The 16,076-nt window shown below is 59.5% G+C and overlaps 1 protein-coding gene across 6 annotated transcripts in view; it reads left to right on the top strand.

The window, feature by feature from the left end:
* The first annotated feature begins 433 nt into the window (after positions 1-433).
* SARDH (sarcosine dehydrogenase) overlaps positions 434-16,076 on the top strand; it is a 62,276-nt gene continuing 46,633 nt past the window's right edge. For 2 of the 6 annotated variants that reach the window (XM_045470275.1, XM_045470274.1), the window contains exons 1-8: positions 1,312-1,611; positions 2,025-2,075; positions 3,768-4,127; positions 5,428-5,606; positions 6,660-6,839; positions 7,772-7,895; positions 8,090-8,190; positions 15,949-16,053. In XM_045470275.1, the coding sequence (XP_045326231.1) occupies positions 3,797-4,127; positions 5,428-5,606; positions 6,660-6,839; positions 7,772-7,895; positions 8,090-8,190; positions 15,949-16,053 (1,020 nt within the window). In that variant the 5' untranslated portion in view covers positions 1,312-1,611; positions 2,025-2,075; positions 3,768-3,796. Of the gene's footprint in view, positions 452-1,294; positions 1,612-2,024; positions 2,076-2,291; positions 2,484-3,767; positions 4,128-5,427; positions 5,607-6,659; positions 6,840-7,771; positions 7,896-8,089; positions 8,191-15,948; positions 16,054-16,076 lie in introns of those variants that run through there. The other 4 variants (XM_045470271.1, XM_045470270.1, XM_045470272.1 and 1 more) reach the window with 4 other exon arrangements.

Here is a 16,076-nt window from a genome sequence, read left to right as displayed (position 1 = left end):
ACTGAGGCTCGGCCAGAGGAGACCAGCCCTGCCTCGGCGTCCCTGGCTGGAGCCTGCCCACCTCTGGAGCTGTGCCCTCCAGCAGCCTGGGGAGACGAGGTGGCCCATCCACCTGTCCCGGACCCGAGCCGGGCCTGATCAATCACCTATCCTATAATGCTGACCCACAGCCAGGCCTGGCCTGCCAGCCACCACCCCTTGTCCAAAGTCCAGGGCAACTCTGCTGCTCTCTTGGCTTGGGACAATTTTGCAACCACTGCTTGTCTCTGAGTGCAGGGCCAGGAGAGGCCCGGGCTGCCTCGGCCGCTGCCTTGGGGCCACAGCAACCTCATGTCTAGTGCTCTGAGGACGCTATGGCCACGCTCCGTCTTCACTCTGTCTGACCTGTCCTTCGCCTCACTGAGTGATGCAGCCTGGCCCCAGGCTGCTGGCCTGGCCCACCGTGTGCTGAGTGAGCAGGCTGGGCCCCCTGCCCTTGGCCTGAGCACCATCCAGCGAAGCCTTGCACCTGTGGGGTGACCTTCCTTGGTGGGGGGCGGGGGGGGGGGAGAGGGGCGAGCAGGGGAGTGAGTGGTCTCTCCTCTGGGCAGAGACTGAACGGCCTAGGTCCAGAGTCAGACCGAAGGCTTCTGCGTGGCCCAAGGCAGGCTGACGCCCCTCTCCGGGTCCCAAGGTCCCCAGCAGTCACATGGAGGCAGGCATTCCTGCCCAGGGGAGCTGGGCACTGTGCAGCTGGCAAGCCAGAGGCTCAGGGACATCTCAGAAAGCGACGGAGGGATCCAGGAGTTCTGGAGGGCAGGGTGCAGACAGCCAGACTTTCTGGCTTGCCTTTGAAGGCGGTGGGCACCCCTCCCCCGGGAGCAAGCAAGCCGGAGCTGGACAGGCAGGTGCTTGCCAAGGCCCTGGATCCCCTCCCCAGGGGCCCTCACGAGCCACGGGGCCTGGCACAACCCTGTTGCTTACCCAGCACTTTTGCCCACCTCACCTGTGCAAGCTCATTTGGGGGCATTGGAGAGCACAGACAGGCACGGGCAGGCAGGGGTGCACGGGGGCACCGGAGCATACCTGTAACCCCTGTTGTAGCGATGAGGAGGTGAGGTCACCCGCCCCAACACCCAGGGTTAATGGGGCCTCAGGGTCCACAGCACTGCTCTGCCGCCCACATGCTTGCGGCCCTGGCAGCCAAGAAGCCAGAGGCGGTGGGCGGTCCCTCCCGGCGGGGTGGGGGGCGGTGGCAGGGGCTGGCTGTGCGGCCGGGGGCGGGCCGGGGGCGGGCCGGGGGCGGGCCGGGGGGCGGGCAGCCCGGTTCCGGCTGGGCTGCTGCTGAGGAGGAAGGAACGGACGGCACCCTGCAGCCCCTGGGCCGGGCACTGGCAGGGGGCGCCAAGCGGAGCAGTGGCCGGCTGGAGGTCCCCCCCGGGAGGGGCAGGGCCCGGGCCCTCCCCTGGGCGGGCGGGGTTGGGACAGATCAAGACTTCTCTCCGCCTCTGGCTGCAGAAACCTTCGGGCTGCGAGGGCGCGAGCCCTCCTTCACCAGGCGGAGGCTCCGTCAACCTCCTTCACCCCACAGCCTCTGAGGAGCGCTCCTCTGGCTCCGGCTTCACAGCTCAGGTGACATTGTCGCTCAAGTCCCCACCCCGTCCTAATGCCCCCGCTCCCTGGGCTGCCCTGCGCCCTCACCCCGGGGAACGCACGGGCCACGCTGCTGACCGGGCGGAGAGGGTCAGCGGGGCAAGAGAGCGAGTTCACGTCGAAGCAGCTGCTTCGGGTAGGGGGAGCACCGGCGACCCCGCGGCACTGGGAGAGCCCCAGGCCCCGTCCCCGCCCCCGGGAGACCCCGCGGGCCACCGGAGGGTGGGGAGGGGGCACGTGGCGGCCCCCGGGGCGGGAGGCACTTGAGCTGGTAGGACGGGAGCGGGGAAGGAGGCCGAGCAGCGGTGCGGGGCAGCGCGGGCGGACGCGGGGGCGGATGCCCAGCCTTGAACGTGCCCCACAGCCACGTGACGCCGACTTTCCACTGGCAGGGCGCCACTGTTGGGGGTTCCTGGAAGATTAGGGCACTTTGAAGACAGAAGGTAAGTTCAGATACGTGCCCGGGGAGCCCCTCTGTGGGCAGGAGGCAGGTGGGCCTTTAGACTGGGGGGCAGAGGGGGGCAGAGGGACTGAGATGCCTTGTCGCCCCCACCCCGCTGGGGGGTGGGGCGCCGGGGCAGCCCTGAGCAGCCGGAGAGCTGGGCCCCTCACCCGCGTCCCCACTGTTGAGGTGTGGCAGCGAGGCTCCCCTCCCCCAGACCAGGTCCTGGGACAGCCTGCAGGCCTGGGCTGTGCTCGGCCACTCCGCCGCCCTGTGACCTTGGCCACCTTAGCCTTCCAGCACCTTGCTCTCCTCCCCTGTAAAATGGGGACAGCAGTCATACTGACCTGAGAGCATTTCTCGATTGCTGAAGGAGGAAGTTTGGCACCTGGCACACTCTTGGAAACAGGTCTACTTTTTATTTTATTTATTTGTTATTTATTTATTTTTAAATTTTAACGTTTATTTATTATTGAGAGACAGAGAGACACAGAACATGAGCAGGGGAGGGGCAGAGAGAGGAGGAGACACAGAATCCAAAGCAGGCTCCAGGCTGCGGGCTGTCAGCGCAGAGCCCGACACGGGGCTCGAACTCGCAAACCACAAGATCATGACCTGAGTTGAAGCCGGACGCTCAACTGACTGAGCCACCCAGGCGCCCCAGAGGTCGACTTTTTAAATTAAATTAACGAGGTCATAAATATCCGTCATGACTATGACTGTAGGTGGCACCCGTGCACCTCACATTCACCACTAAATCCCCCTTGCTTGTCCTACTGACCCCAGAAGGGGGCCCGGGAGGCCCCTCCCAGCGGTCCTGTCCTCCCTGTGGTGGGCAGGATACCCCCCCAGGGAGACACCTCTTGGCCCCTTCGCTCCTTAGGAGGTGGGCCTCCTGTCGTGTTCTTGTAATTATGTGGCTTTTCTGGTTGGGAGGGCTTCCTGAAGGAGGAGGGATTTGAGGTGAGCCCTGAAGGCCCCCGGGGGACACCGAGGAGGAGGCAGAGGGGCAGGGAGGGGGCTTCCCCTCCCCCCACCCCCCCCCCCCCAGCCCAGGGCCGGTGCTCGGTCACAGCCCGGTTCACTGTCCATGTCCGTCCACAGAGGGCGAGGAGAGACGGACAGAAGCAGGCCACTGTCGGTGGCAGGTGGCAGGGTTAGCAAGCAAGGGGCCTCGCAACGAGGCCCGTCTCGGGGCCGGGAGACGGTGGGTCTCTGCACCCACCTGCCAGATCTTAGATTCTACAGCGGCCTTACGGGGCTCAGTCACTCGAACTGTCCAGAGGGTCTCAGCGACGCTTTGCTCCCTCGAGCCTTCGTTCCTGAAAACGGCTCCCATTGTGGGAAGGGGGGCAGAATGTACATTCCCGGGATGGGGGAGGGGGTGAGGGGCCTCTGACTGCCTGGGTCCAGCTCGTGGGTCACCCTGCAGTCCTGTCCCCTCGATGACCTACTCCAGCAGCCCGCCCCTGGGCTGGCAGGGACCTCCTGCCTCCCACCACGGTCGCCCTGGGCTCTCCAATGCCCACAGGCCCTCAGTCCCTGAGCACTGGGCTGCAGGTGCACTCGGGGCCCCGGGGAGGCGGAGGAAGGAGGGCCTGGACGGTATGGGAGGCTGTCCCCCCCGCCCCGGGTATCACCTGGTGCTGCCCCCACCCCTGCACGCCCCAGCCAGCCCTGGCTCTCTCCCCAGCTCCCTGCGGTGCTGAGTCCGGAGTCCCCATGGCCTCGCTGAGCAGAGCCCTGCGTGTGGCCGCCACATGCCCTCGCCGGAGCCGGACGTGGGGCCTGGGGCTGCGCGCCCTGACCGGCCGGGCCGGCCCCACCGCCGAGAAGAGCGTGCCGTACCGGCGGACCCTGAAGGACCCCCAGGGCCCCTCGACGGTGGCCCGGGGCCCAAGCCAGCCCCTGCCCGGCACGGCCCACGTGGTGGTCATCGGCGGGGGCAGCTTGGGTTGCCAGACCCTGTACCACTTGGCCAAGCTGGGCGTGAGCGGGGCGGTGCTGCTGGAGCGGGAGCGGCTGACCTCCGGGACCACCTGGCACACGGCAGGTGGGGGCCGGGGCAGGGGGGTGCTGGAAGGGGCTGATTCCGGGTCGGCAACCCGAGGCAGCCGCGCTGGAGGGGGAGGGACGCGGAAGACGCGGGTTCACCCGAAGGTGGGGGGTCCTCCTGGCCCCCCACGTCTCTGAAGAGCAGCAGTGGGGAGGAGGGAGCAGGGCTGGGGGCCCAGACAGCTGTCTGTTCCGAGAGCGGACACCCCTCCCCAGACAGAGCCACCGTGGATGAGGGGGGTCCTCCGGCGGGTCTAGAGCACAGACGGGGAAGGAGCCATCGGGGTGATGCAGAGCGGTGTCCTCCGTGGGCACCAGGTGCGTCCGTGAGTCTCAACCTGCTAGCTAGCCAGTGGGCACGCATGAAGCGCCTACGGTATGCACGCAGCCGACCCTCTGCCTTAACCCCGGGTCCTGGGTTAAGTTTGCCAGTTTCTGGGGGGTAAACACCCCCACCTTGACTAATGTCATGCTGCCAGCGTGAGGTCACTGGACGTGGAGCTGGGAAGCAGTCCGGGCCTCGCGCTCAGGCCTGCACACCGCTGCCTCTGCCTTCCCACCGTCCCGTCGCTGTGAGACCGGCCTCAGCCCTGGCCACCCACGCCCCACGCTCTGCTCTGAATGGAGCAGCTTTGCTGCTCGACAGCCTGCACCTGGGCTTCTCGGTCCTGGGTCGGGGTCCTGGCCCCATCGTCACCTGCTCTGCTGTCCTGAGAGTGGAACTGTTTGGTGCCATTTAATGTCACCGTAAGCTAATCATGCTGACCCCAGGGGCTGCTCTGTCAGCCTGTGACAGGCTGAGCCCTGGGCTTGGCACGCAGAAAGTGTTCATAAATAGGATCTTCGATAGTGCCACAATCTGAGGTGCCCAGGGGCCAGGAGCCCCGTCCCCAAATCATCTTGGACCCTGTGATTTGTTTTTAAATTTTATTCTTAGAGAGAGAGAGGGAGAGAGCGTGCACAGTGGTGGTGGGGTGGGGGCGGAAAGAAAGAGAGAGAATCCCAGGAAGGCCTCTCGCTGTCAGCACAGAGCCCGACGTGGGGCTCAAGGTGGGGCTCGACCTCACGAACCACGAGATCGTGACCTGAGCCCCAGTCGGATGCTTAACCGACCGAGCCCCCCAGGCGCCCGGCGCTGTGATTTCTTGCTCATCTGCCTCTCCAAGTCCCCCATGGCCTTCAGAGAAAGACCCAGGCCGGCCGCCTGTTCTTTGGGAGCCCGGGGCCTGCCGGGAGGGAGGAAGGGGTGCCCCACCGCCTTGCCGGGAACTGATGGTGCCCTGCCCCTTCCCGGCCAGGACTGCTGTGGCAGCTTCGGCCCAGCGACGTGGAGGTGGAGCTTCTGGCCCATACCCGGCGTGTGGTGAGCCACGACCTGGAGGAGGAGACGGGGCTGCACACGGGCTGGATCCAGAATGGGGGCCTGTTCATAGCATCCAACCGGCAGCGTCTGGATGAGTACAAAAGGCTCATGTCGGTGGGTGGGAGCTCGGGCCTGGCACCGGTGGGGTGGGGACGGGGCAGCATGGCTCAGGGAAGGAGCCCTTGCTGGCGGGCCGCCTGGGACAGGCGAGCCTTGGCATGCTTGCCTTCAAAATGGGACCGTGTTGTGGAGCACGGTCGCCGAGCCCCGGACACAGGGGAGGCCCCACAGTGGAGCTGTTACCGTCACCGGGCTGTGCTCAGGGGAGGCAGGATCAGTAGGAGGTCGCATTCACCAGGAGGCGTCCCCGACAAGGAGAAAGCTTTATGCTGCTGAAAGGCCTTGTACTGAGGTGGGGACATGGGTGAGGCCGGCTTCTCCAGCCATCGGTCCCCTTATAGAGCGCCGACTGAATGCCCGCTCAGGGTGCAGTGAGCAGTGTGGCCAGCAGGGGCTCATTGTCACAGGGATGCTGAGTCCTCTGGGACCCCAGGCTGGAGGCAGGGGCAGCTGGCTTCACCAGGGCAGGTGTGGGTTCCTGGGCAGAGGCGCTGGCCCCATTCGGCCTCATCCTGCCCCTGGGCTCCCGCGTCAGCTGGGACCGAGGCCTCCAAAGAAAGCCCGGGCCCCAACCTTCCAGCCCAAGTTCCCAGCAGCTCCCTGAAGCCTCAGCCACTTTCATTCTGAGACAGAGAATCCGATTGGCTCAGCTTCTTTCTAGTTGGGTGGGGCCTGTCCCGTTGTGATACCTGGGGACACTTGATTGGCTGCCCGTGGGCCAATCAAATGTGCCGGTGTGGCCAGTCCTGCTAAACCAGGGGCCTGGGACCCAGGATCCGGTTGGCCTCCTGGGAGCTGGTCCGACTGGGGAATCTGGTCCTCTAGCCCAAAATGTTTGTTTCTGTAAGAAGCCCCTTCCTCACCGGAGACTGGTCTGAGCCCGTTAGGGGTGTCAACCACACAAGCCATTATCACCCCATGTCCCCAGGGGAACTTCCTGGAGGAGGCAAGGTTGGAGCTGCAGCTCCGAGGCCCAGACCGGGAGGAGAGCGGCCAGAGGATATCTGCTCCCCGAGGGCTGACTTACTTGCCTTTGGGTCCCTCTAGTTGGGCAAGGCGTATGGCGTGGAGTCCCACGTGCTGAGCCCGGCCGAGACGAAGGCACTGTACCCGCTGATGAACGTGGACGACCTGTACGGGACCCTGTATGTGCCGCACGACGGTACGATGGACCCGGCCGGCACGTGTACCGCCCTCACCAGGGCTGCTGCTGCCCGGGGAGCCCAGGTACCAGAGGCCGCCTGGCCCTGTGCCCCCCGCTCCTGGCCCCAAGAACCCCAAGAGCCCAAGGAAAGGAAACAGGTGCCATTCTCTCTGCTGTGTGACCTTGGGCCGGGGACAGCCTCTCTGAGCCTTTTGATCTGCCCCTGCAAAGGTGGGCGGTGCCTCGGGGGATGTCAGCCCTCCTTCCTTCCCCGAGGCTCTGGCCGTGCTAGACAAGGGAGTCCTTTCCAGATCTCTTCTTGTGTTTCTCGTCTTTCATCCGAGATAAACACAGAGTTGTAGAACTTATTGGAAAGGACAGAAAAGCAAAAGAGAAGAAATGAAAATCACCCAGAGGGGAAAAATGTTGAGATTTTAGTTTGACCCCAAATACGTGTTTAGGAAGATACACTTGTATACAACGTGGAAGCAAGCCACACTGATCGGTGACCTTTTTACCGAAGGCCTAGACCACAGACACCCGTTAGCGACTTGAGCCTTGCTTTTTATTTTTTTCAAAAATTTTTTTTAAGTTTATTTATTTTTGAGACAGAGAGAGACAGAACATGAACGGGGGAGGGTCAGAGAGAGAGGGAGACACAGAATCAGAAACAGGCTCCAGGCTCTGAGCCATCAGCCCAGAGCCCGACGCGGGGCTCGAACTCACGGACCGCGAGATCATGACCTGAGCCGAAGTCGGACGCTTAACCGACTGAGCCACCCAGGTGCCCCAAGCCTTGCTTTTTAAAAGCCACTTTGTGAGAAAGGGCCCCAGGTCTGGGATCAAGTTCCCCAAGTCAAGGAGCTCCTGGGGCTAGTTTCCAGCGCCATGGTCTCCCCACTTCCCCGACGGTGCCCCAGGTCCCATCCAGGCGAGGCGGGGGGACATCAGGGGTGATCAGCACCCTCGGGGAGCCCGGCATGGCTCTGGAAGCAGCAGCCCCTCTCGCTCCCAGGTCATCGAGAACTGCCCCGTGACCGGCATCCGCGTGCGGACCGACGACTTCGGGGTGCGGCGGGTCGCAGCCGTGGAGACAGAGCACGGCTCCATCCAGACGCCCTGCGTGGTCAATTGTGCAGGTGAGCAGGACTGTCCCCTGGCTCTCGCTGGCTGCTCCCTCAGCCGGGCCTTTCTCTGGGGGGGCAGGGAGGGGCCTGGGTGTGACGGAGAGGAATTGCCCCGGGACAGAAGTGCCTGCACAGGCGCCCCGCCCCACCTGGCCGGCCGCCCCTCCAGGCACAGCAGTGCTGACTTATCCCTGCTCTGCCCGCAGGAGTGTGGGCCGGCGCTGTGGGCCGGATGGCCGGAGTCAAGGTCCCGCTGGTGGCCATGCACCATGCCTACGTCGTCACCGAGCGCATTGAGGGGATCCAGGTACATAGACTGTGGGAGGCGCAGCGACCTGGCTCTGAGCCCTCGCACTTGGCAGGTGGCTCGCCACCCTGAGCCTCAGCCACCTCATCTGTGAAATGGGCATCGTAACCCCGGGTGTTTGGGGTGGGGTGACGGTTAAATGAAGTAACACGGGTGTGACCCTGCTGGTGCTGACTCCCTTGACCCTCGGGGCACAGCTCCGCACTGACGCCCAAGGTTGTCCTGCCTGGTGCAGTCAGTCAGTGCTTTGGCATGTTCTGTGCCCCAGGTACCTCTTCCGGGGACCCCCGTGCGTCTGCCTCCCCCAGATATGCCCCGGGTGCCAGTCCTGGCAAGGATTCCCCACCCTCAGGTCCTCCCCAAGGGAGACCCCTCCACCCCTCCAGCCCTCCGTCCTTCTACCCCTTCATCCCTCCCCCCTCCTTCGCCTCTCCCTCCCTCCACCCCTTCACCCCTCCCTCCACCCCTCCCTCCAGCCCTCCAGCCCTCCAGCCGTCCACCCTCCAGCCCTTGTCCTTCTACCCCTCCACCCCACCCCCTCCCTTCGCCCCTCCCTCCAGCCCTCCAGCCCCCTAGCCTTCCAGCCCTCCACCCTCCAGCCCTCCATCCTTCTACCCCTTCATCCCTCCCCCCTCCCTTTCTCCGCTCCCTCCCTCCACCCCTCCACCCTTGCCTCCACCCCTTCCTCCCTCCCTCCACCCCTCCCTCCAGCCCTCCAGCCCTCCAGCCTTCCACCCTCCAGCCCTTGTCCTTCTACCCCTCCACCCCCACCCCTCCCTTCGCCCCTCCCTCCACCCCTCCACCCCTCCACCCCTCCCTCCAGCCCTCCACCCTCCAGCCCTCCACCCTCCAGCCCTCCACCCTCCAGCCCTCCCTCCACCCCTCCCTCCAGCCCTCCAGCCCTCCACCCTCCAGCCCTCCATCATTCTACCCCTTCATCCCTCCCCCCTCCTTCGCCTCTCCCTCCCTCCACCCCTTCACCCCTCCCTCCACCCCTCCCTCCAGCCCTCCAGCCCTCCAGCCTTCCACCCTCCAGCCCTTGTCCTTCTACCCCTCCACCCCACCCCCTCCCTTCGCCCCTCCCTCCACCCCTCCACCCCTCCCTCCACCCCTCCACCCCTCCCTCCAGCCCTCCCTCCACCCCTCCCTCCAGCCCTCCAGCCCTCTAGCCCTCCAGCCCTCCACCCTCCAGCCCTCCATCCTTCTACCCCTTCATCCCTCCCCCCTCCCTTTCTCCGCTCCCTCCCTCCACCCCTCCCTCCAGCCCTCCACCCTCCAGCCCTCCATCCTACCCCTCCACCCCACCCCCTCCCTTCGCCCCTCTCTCCCTCCACCCCTCCCCCCTCCCTCCCTCCACCCCTCCACTCCTCCCCCTCCCTTCGCCCCTCCCTCCTTTCACCCCTCCACCCCTCCCTCACTCCCGCCCTCCAGCCCTCCGTCCTTCTACCCCTTCATCTCTCCCTCCCTCCCTCATCATCCACCTGTTTATTAACCCATTTACCTCCCATTCCATGTAACCCTCCCTCCTTCACCCTGCTCACACCCTGCAAACATCGCTGCGTCTCAGGCCCTATCCTAGACACCAGGGCTGTGACGTGACGGAGAGAAGGACCCAGTTCTTGTCTGGGTGAAGCGAGGGGAGGTACGGACAGGCAAAGGAGCAAATCCGGAGCAGGCTGATGGGGGCGCAATGGCAGCGGTGGGGCAGGGCTCTGAGGAGGCCGGCACAGGGCTTCTTCCGGGACTCCCAGCCCAGGGAGGGAGTGCAGGAAGAGGGCAGGAGGAGGGCGGTGCGGGACCCACAGGCAGTTCAGAGAGGGGCCTGACGGTGGTGGTGGGAGAGTGGGAGGTGGGACCCCGCAAAGAGGGTCTTGGGAGCCTCCTCCCTGCCCTGGAAGAGCCTGGCTTCCCTCGTCAGTGGTTGGCTGCTAGGTGGCCTCCCCACCACTCCTGCCCCTGCCCCTGTTTGTGGATGAGTTTAATGTGATCCCGCCGGGGCTGCTCTGTGCCACGTGCTCCCTGATTCTGTGGGGAGGACTCCCCGGGTGGCCGCCAGGGGTCGCCCTCAGGCCACCGTGGGCTCAGACCACAGCTGGGGAAAGCTGGGGACAGCCTGTGGGCAGGACAGGGGCTGTGTCCCGGGGAGGGATCACTCTCCTTGGGTGGCCACAGGGCTGTGCTACCCTGGGCACCCCTGAGGGTCTGACCCAGGCCTGAGTCCAGGCCAAGCACTGCCCCCAGCTCCTCTATGACCTGGCGCCTTCCCTCTCTGGGCCTGGTGTCTGTGGCTGACAAACAGAGTGCGCGGTGCTCTCTGCTGGTCTGGCTTTCCCACCAACCTCTGCCTGCTTCTGCAGAAGCTATTCTGCTCGGGCACCGAGCGATGGGAAAGCCCAGGCTCGGGGGCTGCATTTCAGCCCCCAGTGACGCAGCCAGGAAAGTCATAGTGCTGGGTGGGCCTCAGTTTCCTTTTCTGCAAAACGAGCGATAACCATATGGACTGCACAGGGCTGCGTGAGGTGAAGGGCCAAACACGGTGCTTGGCCTGTAGCCGGTGGTGAGGATGATGATGACCAGGACCAAGGGTGCACAGAGGGGTCTGGCCGGCTGGTGCTTCAGAGGAAGAGATTAGGGAAAGCTGGAACGATCCGGAAGGCTTCCCAGAGGAAGTGGCCAACAGGTTTTGGATGGATGGGGGGCAGGAGAAATAATGCAAGGGAGTGGGCTGAGGTCCGGAGGCAGGGACATCAGTGGGACAGGGTCATACCTGTGGGCGGGGGGGGGGGGGTGCTCCTGTGTGGAGATGGCAGTGAGAGTGCCCAGAGGACGCCTTGGGGCTGAACTGAGCATGTGCTGGGCACTCAAGGCAGCTCAGTGTGCTGGGGCCAGGAGCTGGGAACACTGATCCTGCTGGAGCAAAAGTCTGGGACTTCCCTGGCCACCAGGTGTCCCCACTGTCCTGCTCTATGGAGCTCCAGAGTTTCTGTTTCGTTTGTAGAGTTGTAGTGACAATGGAAGTAATGACATGATGATTACTGTTTCCGAAGTGCTCCGTTACGGAGACCTTCTCACACGTTCTTGACAACAGTCCTTCGACTGTCGTCTTCGACAACAGTCCTCCTAGTTGTCCAGCTAACTAGGAGACTGGAGTGGGAGGGAGGGGCATCCACCAGGTTATCCCTTTTGGTCTCTGCGTGGAGACGGGGCAGAGGAGTCCCACATCATGTGCCCGTCGTCTCCAGGGTAAGTGGTCCATGAGGGAAGGCAGCTCCTCTAGAGCCAGAGAACAGCAGGGGACGTGGCGTCTCCTGACTCTTGGTCACTTTCTAAAATGATTTTGGTTTGTTTTTGGTGAAATGAGTAGTCAGTGTTTGCAATATAATGACAATGTAAATATTGTTAACTCCTGAGCAAAATAGTGTCTGACTTTTGTGTTTCCTGGAGTTATTGTTTTCCGGTTGCTCAGTTTTCTATGTAACTGTCACTAATTCTTTCTATCTATCTATCTATCTATCAACATTACATTCATCCCCCCAAACCTCATACCCATTTTCGGTCACTCCCCATTTCCCACCCAACCCTCAGTCTTAGATAATCACTAATCTGATTTCTATCTCTCTGGATTTTCCTATTCTGGACATTTAATAAAATGAAATCATACCATATATGACCTTTTGCGTCTGACTTCTTTCAGTCAGTATGACATTTTCAAAGTTCATCCATGTGGTGCATATATCAGAATTTCATTCCTTTTAATGGCTAACTAATATTCTATCCTAGACCACCTTTTATTTGTCCAGTCATCTGTTGATGGACATTTGAGTTGTTTCCACTTTTTGGCTGTTATGGATAATGCTGCTATGAACATTCATGTACATGTTTTTGTGTTGACATATGTGTTCATTTCTCTTGAGTGGATATCATGGAGTGGAATTGCTGAGTCACATAGTAACTCTATGCTTAACTGTTTGAGGAACCGTCAGATTGTTTTCAAAGCACATGCACTGTTTTACGTTCCCACGCACGGTGGGTGAGGGTTGTGACTTCTCCAAGTCCTCGCCGCCACTGGTGATTCTCTGTCTTTGATCCCAGCCATCCTAGTGGGTGTGAGGTGGGATCTCACTGGGGTTTCGAGCTGCATTTCCCTACTGGCTAATGATGGTGAGCGTCTTCCCATGTGCTTACTGGCCTTTCGTACATCTTCTTTGGAGAAATGTCTATTCAGACACCTTGCTCATTTAAATTGGGTTACTGGTCTTTGTATTGAGTTATAAGAGTTCCTGTTATATGCTGGGTACAAGCCTCTTATCAGATTTATGCCTTCCAGATACTTCCTCCCATTCTGTGGGTTGTCTTTTCCCTTTCTTGATGGTGTTGTTGGCAGCACAAAAGGTCTTGATTTTGGTGAAATCCAACTTAGGGATTGTTTCTTTTGTTGCTTGTGTTTCTGGGGTCATATTTCAGAAGGCATTTCCTAACTCAAGACCACAAAGACTTACTCCCATGTTTTCTTCTACGAATCATATAGTTTAGCTCTTACTCTTAGGTCTAGGACCCACTTTGACTATGGTTCGTGTATGGTGTGAGGTAGGGGCCCAGGCTCCTTCTCTGCGTGTGGCTGTCCAGCTGCACGGGCAGCACGTGTTGACGACTGTGGCTTCCCCCTCGCCCGGCCTTGGCATCCTGGTGGAAAAGCAGTGACCATAAACGTGCGGGTTTATTTCTGGACTCTCAACCCCATTCCAGTGATCTATATGCGTATCCTTGTGTTAGTGTCTTGATTACAATGGTTTTGTAGTGAGTTTTGAAATCAGGAAGCGTGAGTCTCCCAGCTTGGTCCTTCTTTTTCAAGATGGTTTTAACTATTCTGGGTCCCTTGCATTTCCATATGAATTTTAGGATCGGTTTGTCAATTTCTGCCAAGAAGCCCGCTGTGATTTTAACGGCGATCATGTTGAATCTGGATCCGTTCGGAGAGCACATCATCCTAGCAATATCAAGTCTTCGTTTTGTAAACATGGGATGTCTTTCCACTCGTTCAGGCCTTCTTTAATTTCTTTCAAAAATATTGCTGAGTTTTCAGAGTACAAGTTTTGCACTTTTGTTAAATTTGTGGGTATTTTTAAATTCTTTTTGATGACGTAGGTGGAATTATTTTCTTAATTTCTTTTTTTTTTTTTTTTTTTTTTTGCTCATCATTAGTGAAGTGAAGAAATACAACAATTTTTGTCTGTTACGCATTGATCTTGTATCCTGCCACCTTATTGAACTATTTTGTTAGTTGTAACAGTTTTTTAGTGGGTTCCTTAGGGGTTTCTATATGCAAGATCACGTCATCTGCAACAAGAGATAGTTTTACTTCTTTTTCCAATGTTAATGCCTCTCGTTATTTTTTCTTGTCTAATTGCTGTCTCAGCTAGAACCTCCGATATGATGCTGAGTAGAAGTGGTGAGGTAGACATCCTGTCGTTGGGCTAACCTTAAAGGAAGAGCTGAAAATAAGTATGTTTTAGCTGTGGGTGTGTCTTAGATACCCTTTGTCAGGAAGTTCCCTCCTATTTCTAGATTGCTGAGTGTTTTTGTCATGAAGGGTGTTGGAAATCCTTTTTCTGCATCTGTTGAAATGATTGGTTTTCATCCTTTAGTCTGTTGCTATGGTGTATCACAAGGATTTCTTTTCAGATGTCAAGCCAACCTTGCATTCCTGGGATAACCCCCATTAGGTCATGGCATACACTCCTCTCGTATGCTGCTGGGTTCAGTTGACTGGTATTTTGTTGAGGTTATTTGCATGTATGTTCGTAACTGTCACATTTCCACCCCTCCCCCCAACATTTCAACGTGTCTGTCAATTAGCTCTCAATAGTATGTTCTGCACAACTCGTGCACACCAGAGAAATCACATATGGTCTCTATGTCCCATTCTCCCCGCCCCAGAGGAAGCCTTCTGCTGTTCTGAGTGGCTCTTTTCTGGGCTGCCTGCCTCTTGGCCTCTGCTCGGCTCTGACCCTGGGGCCTCTTCTATTTGGATCCTTGGTGTGCATATGCTCTGGTTGCTTACTGAGAAGGGGCACATGGGAAGTAAAATGTTTTTGTGTTCATCCATGTCTGAAATAATCCTAATTCTTTCCGGACACTTGATTGAGGGATTCACGGGGTCTAGAATTCTCCATCTAAAATTGTCTGTGGATGGGGCACCTGGGTGGCTCAGTCAGTTGGGCATCCGACTTCAGCTCAGGTCACGATCTCGCGGTCCGTGAGTTCGAGCCCCGTGTCGGGCTCTGGGCTGACAGCTCGGAGCCTGGAGCCTGCTTCCGATCCTGGGTCTCCCTGTCTCTCTGCCCCTCCCCTGTTCATGCTCTGTCTCTCTCTGTCTCAAAAATAAATACATGTTTTTAAAAAAATTAAAAATAAGTAAATAAATAAAAAATAAATAAATAAAATAAAATTGTCTGTGGAATTTTGGAGACTCTGCTCCAGGTCCTTCAGCCTCCAGGATGCTATTCCCATGTTTCACCCCAGCATGCCTCGGTGCCGGCCTGTCCGTTCATGGGGCGTGATAGGACTCCTTTAATACGGAGATTCATGACGTTCACTCTGAGAAGCTGTCCAGGTTCATTGCTCTGATGTTCCTCTACTCCATTTCCTCTGTTTGTCTTTCTGGAACCCCCGATAAGGTGGATGTTGGACCTTTAGGTGATTTCCTTATTTTTTACTTTCCTGATTTCCCTTTCTTCATCTTGTTTAGCTTCCTATACGGAAGATGGTCTTATCCAACCCACCTGTTGCATTTTTCATTTTGATGATCATCTCCTGTTTCGAGACCTCTTTCTTGATCTGGGATTGTTCCGTTTCCATGGCACCTTATTTCACAGACCCAGTCTTGTCACAGCTCCGAAGTTCCTGGTTTCGCTTTTAAGTCCACAGGCCGACTGGAAGCTTGGAGAGGGAGGGCATCTCACAGGGGGTGAGGGTGAGCCATCCTTTTTGGCGAGCGGCCCTGGTGTCAGCGTCTGGAGCCTTCCACGGGCCACTTCGTGTCTCCACGGTAGGGTCCCCAGGCTGCTGTCGAGGGGGAACAAGAGCCCACTCCTCACCACCCCGAACCTGGAGACTCACTTCTCCAGCCCGTGGGGCTGTCCCCAGGCCGGGCCTTAGCTGGGGAGGACGGAGGGGATCTGGGCCCACTGCTTTGAAGAGACCCTGGGCTGTCTTCCCGTTCACACACATTCTCTTTGTCTCCCACTCACACATGTGCGCACGCATACACACATTCTCACATCCACACGTGTGTGCACACACACCATGCAGTCTGCCCATCGGCCCCTGCAGAGGGAGCTGGGCTGCCACAAGCTGGGTCTCTACTGATTGGAGGGGATGGAGGGTGGCACTGGCTCGACTTGTGCAGTCTCCCCGGCCCCCAACCCGAGCTGGGGCGTGGCCTCCGCTCCGCACCCTCCAGCGTTGGTCCCCTTCTCCTGCGTGCGCTTGTCCCCCTGCGGCTCTCCTAGCGTTGTGGGCTACACCTCATCCCTCCCGCCTCGCTCTCCTTACGGCTGCTGTTTTATGGGGTTTGGGGAAGGGGAGACTTGAGCGGGGGTGGTTTGTCCACGGTATAGCCTGAGACCCCGGGTCCACTCTGCCCTCCTACAAAAAGGAGGCACCATAGTCCACCGTGGGCCTGTGCCCCCTGGCGGAGGTCCTGGACCCACGGCCCAGCCCTGGCTGACCCTGAGGCCTCTCTGCTCTGCCTTCCAGAACATGCCGAACGTCCGCGACCACGATGCCTCTGTCTACCTCCGCCTCCAAGGAGATGCCTTGTCTGTGGGTGGCTATGAGACCAACCCCATCTTCTGGGAGGAGGTAAGACACAGAGGGATCGGGGA

The sequence above is a fragment of the Leopardus geoffroyi genome, chromosome D4, assembly GCF_018350155.1.
Source record: "Leopardus geoffroyi isolate Oge1 chromosome D4, O.geoffroyi_Oge1_pat1.0, whole genome shotgun sequence".
NCBI classification, from domain to species: Eukaryota; Metazoa; Chordata; class Mammalia; order Carnivora; family Felidae; genus Leopardus; species Leopardus geoffroyi.
This window is presented reverse-complemented; position numbering and strand designations above follow the sequence as displayed.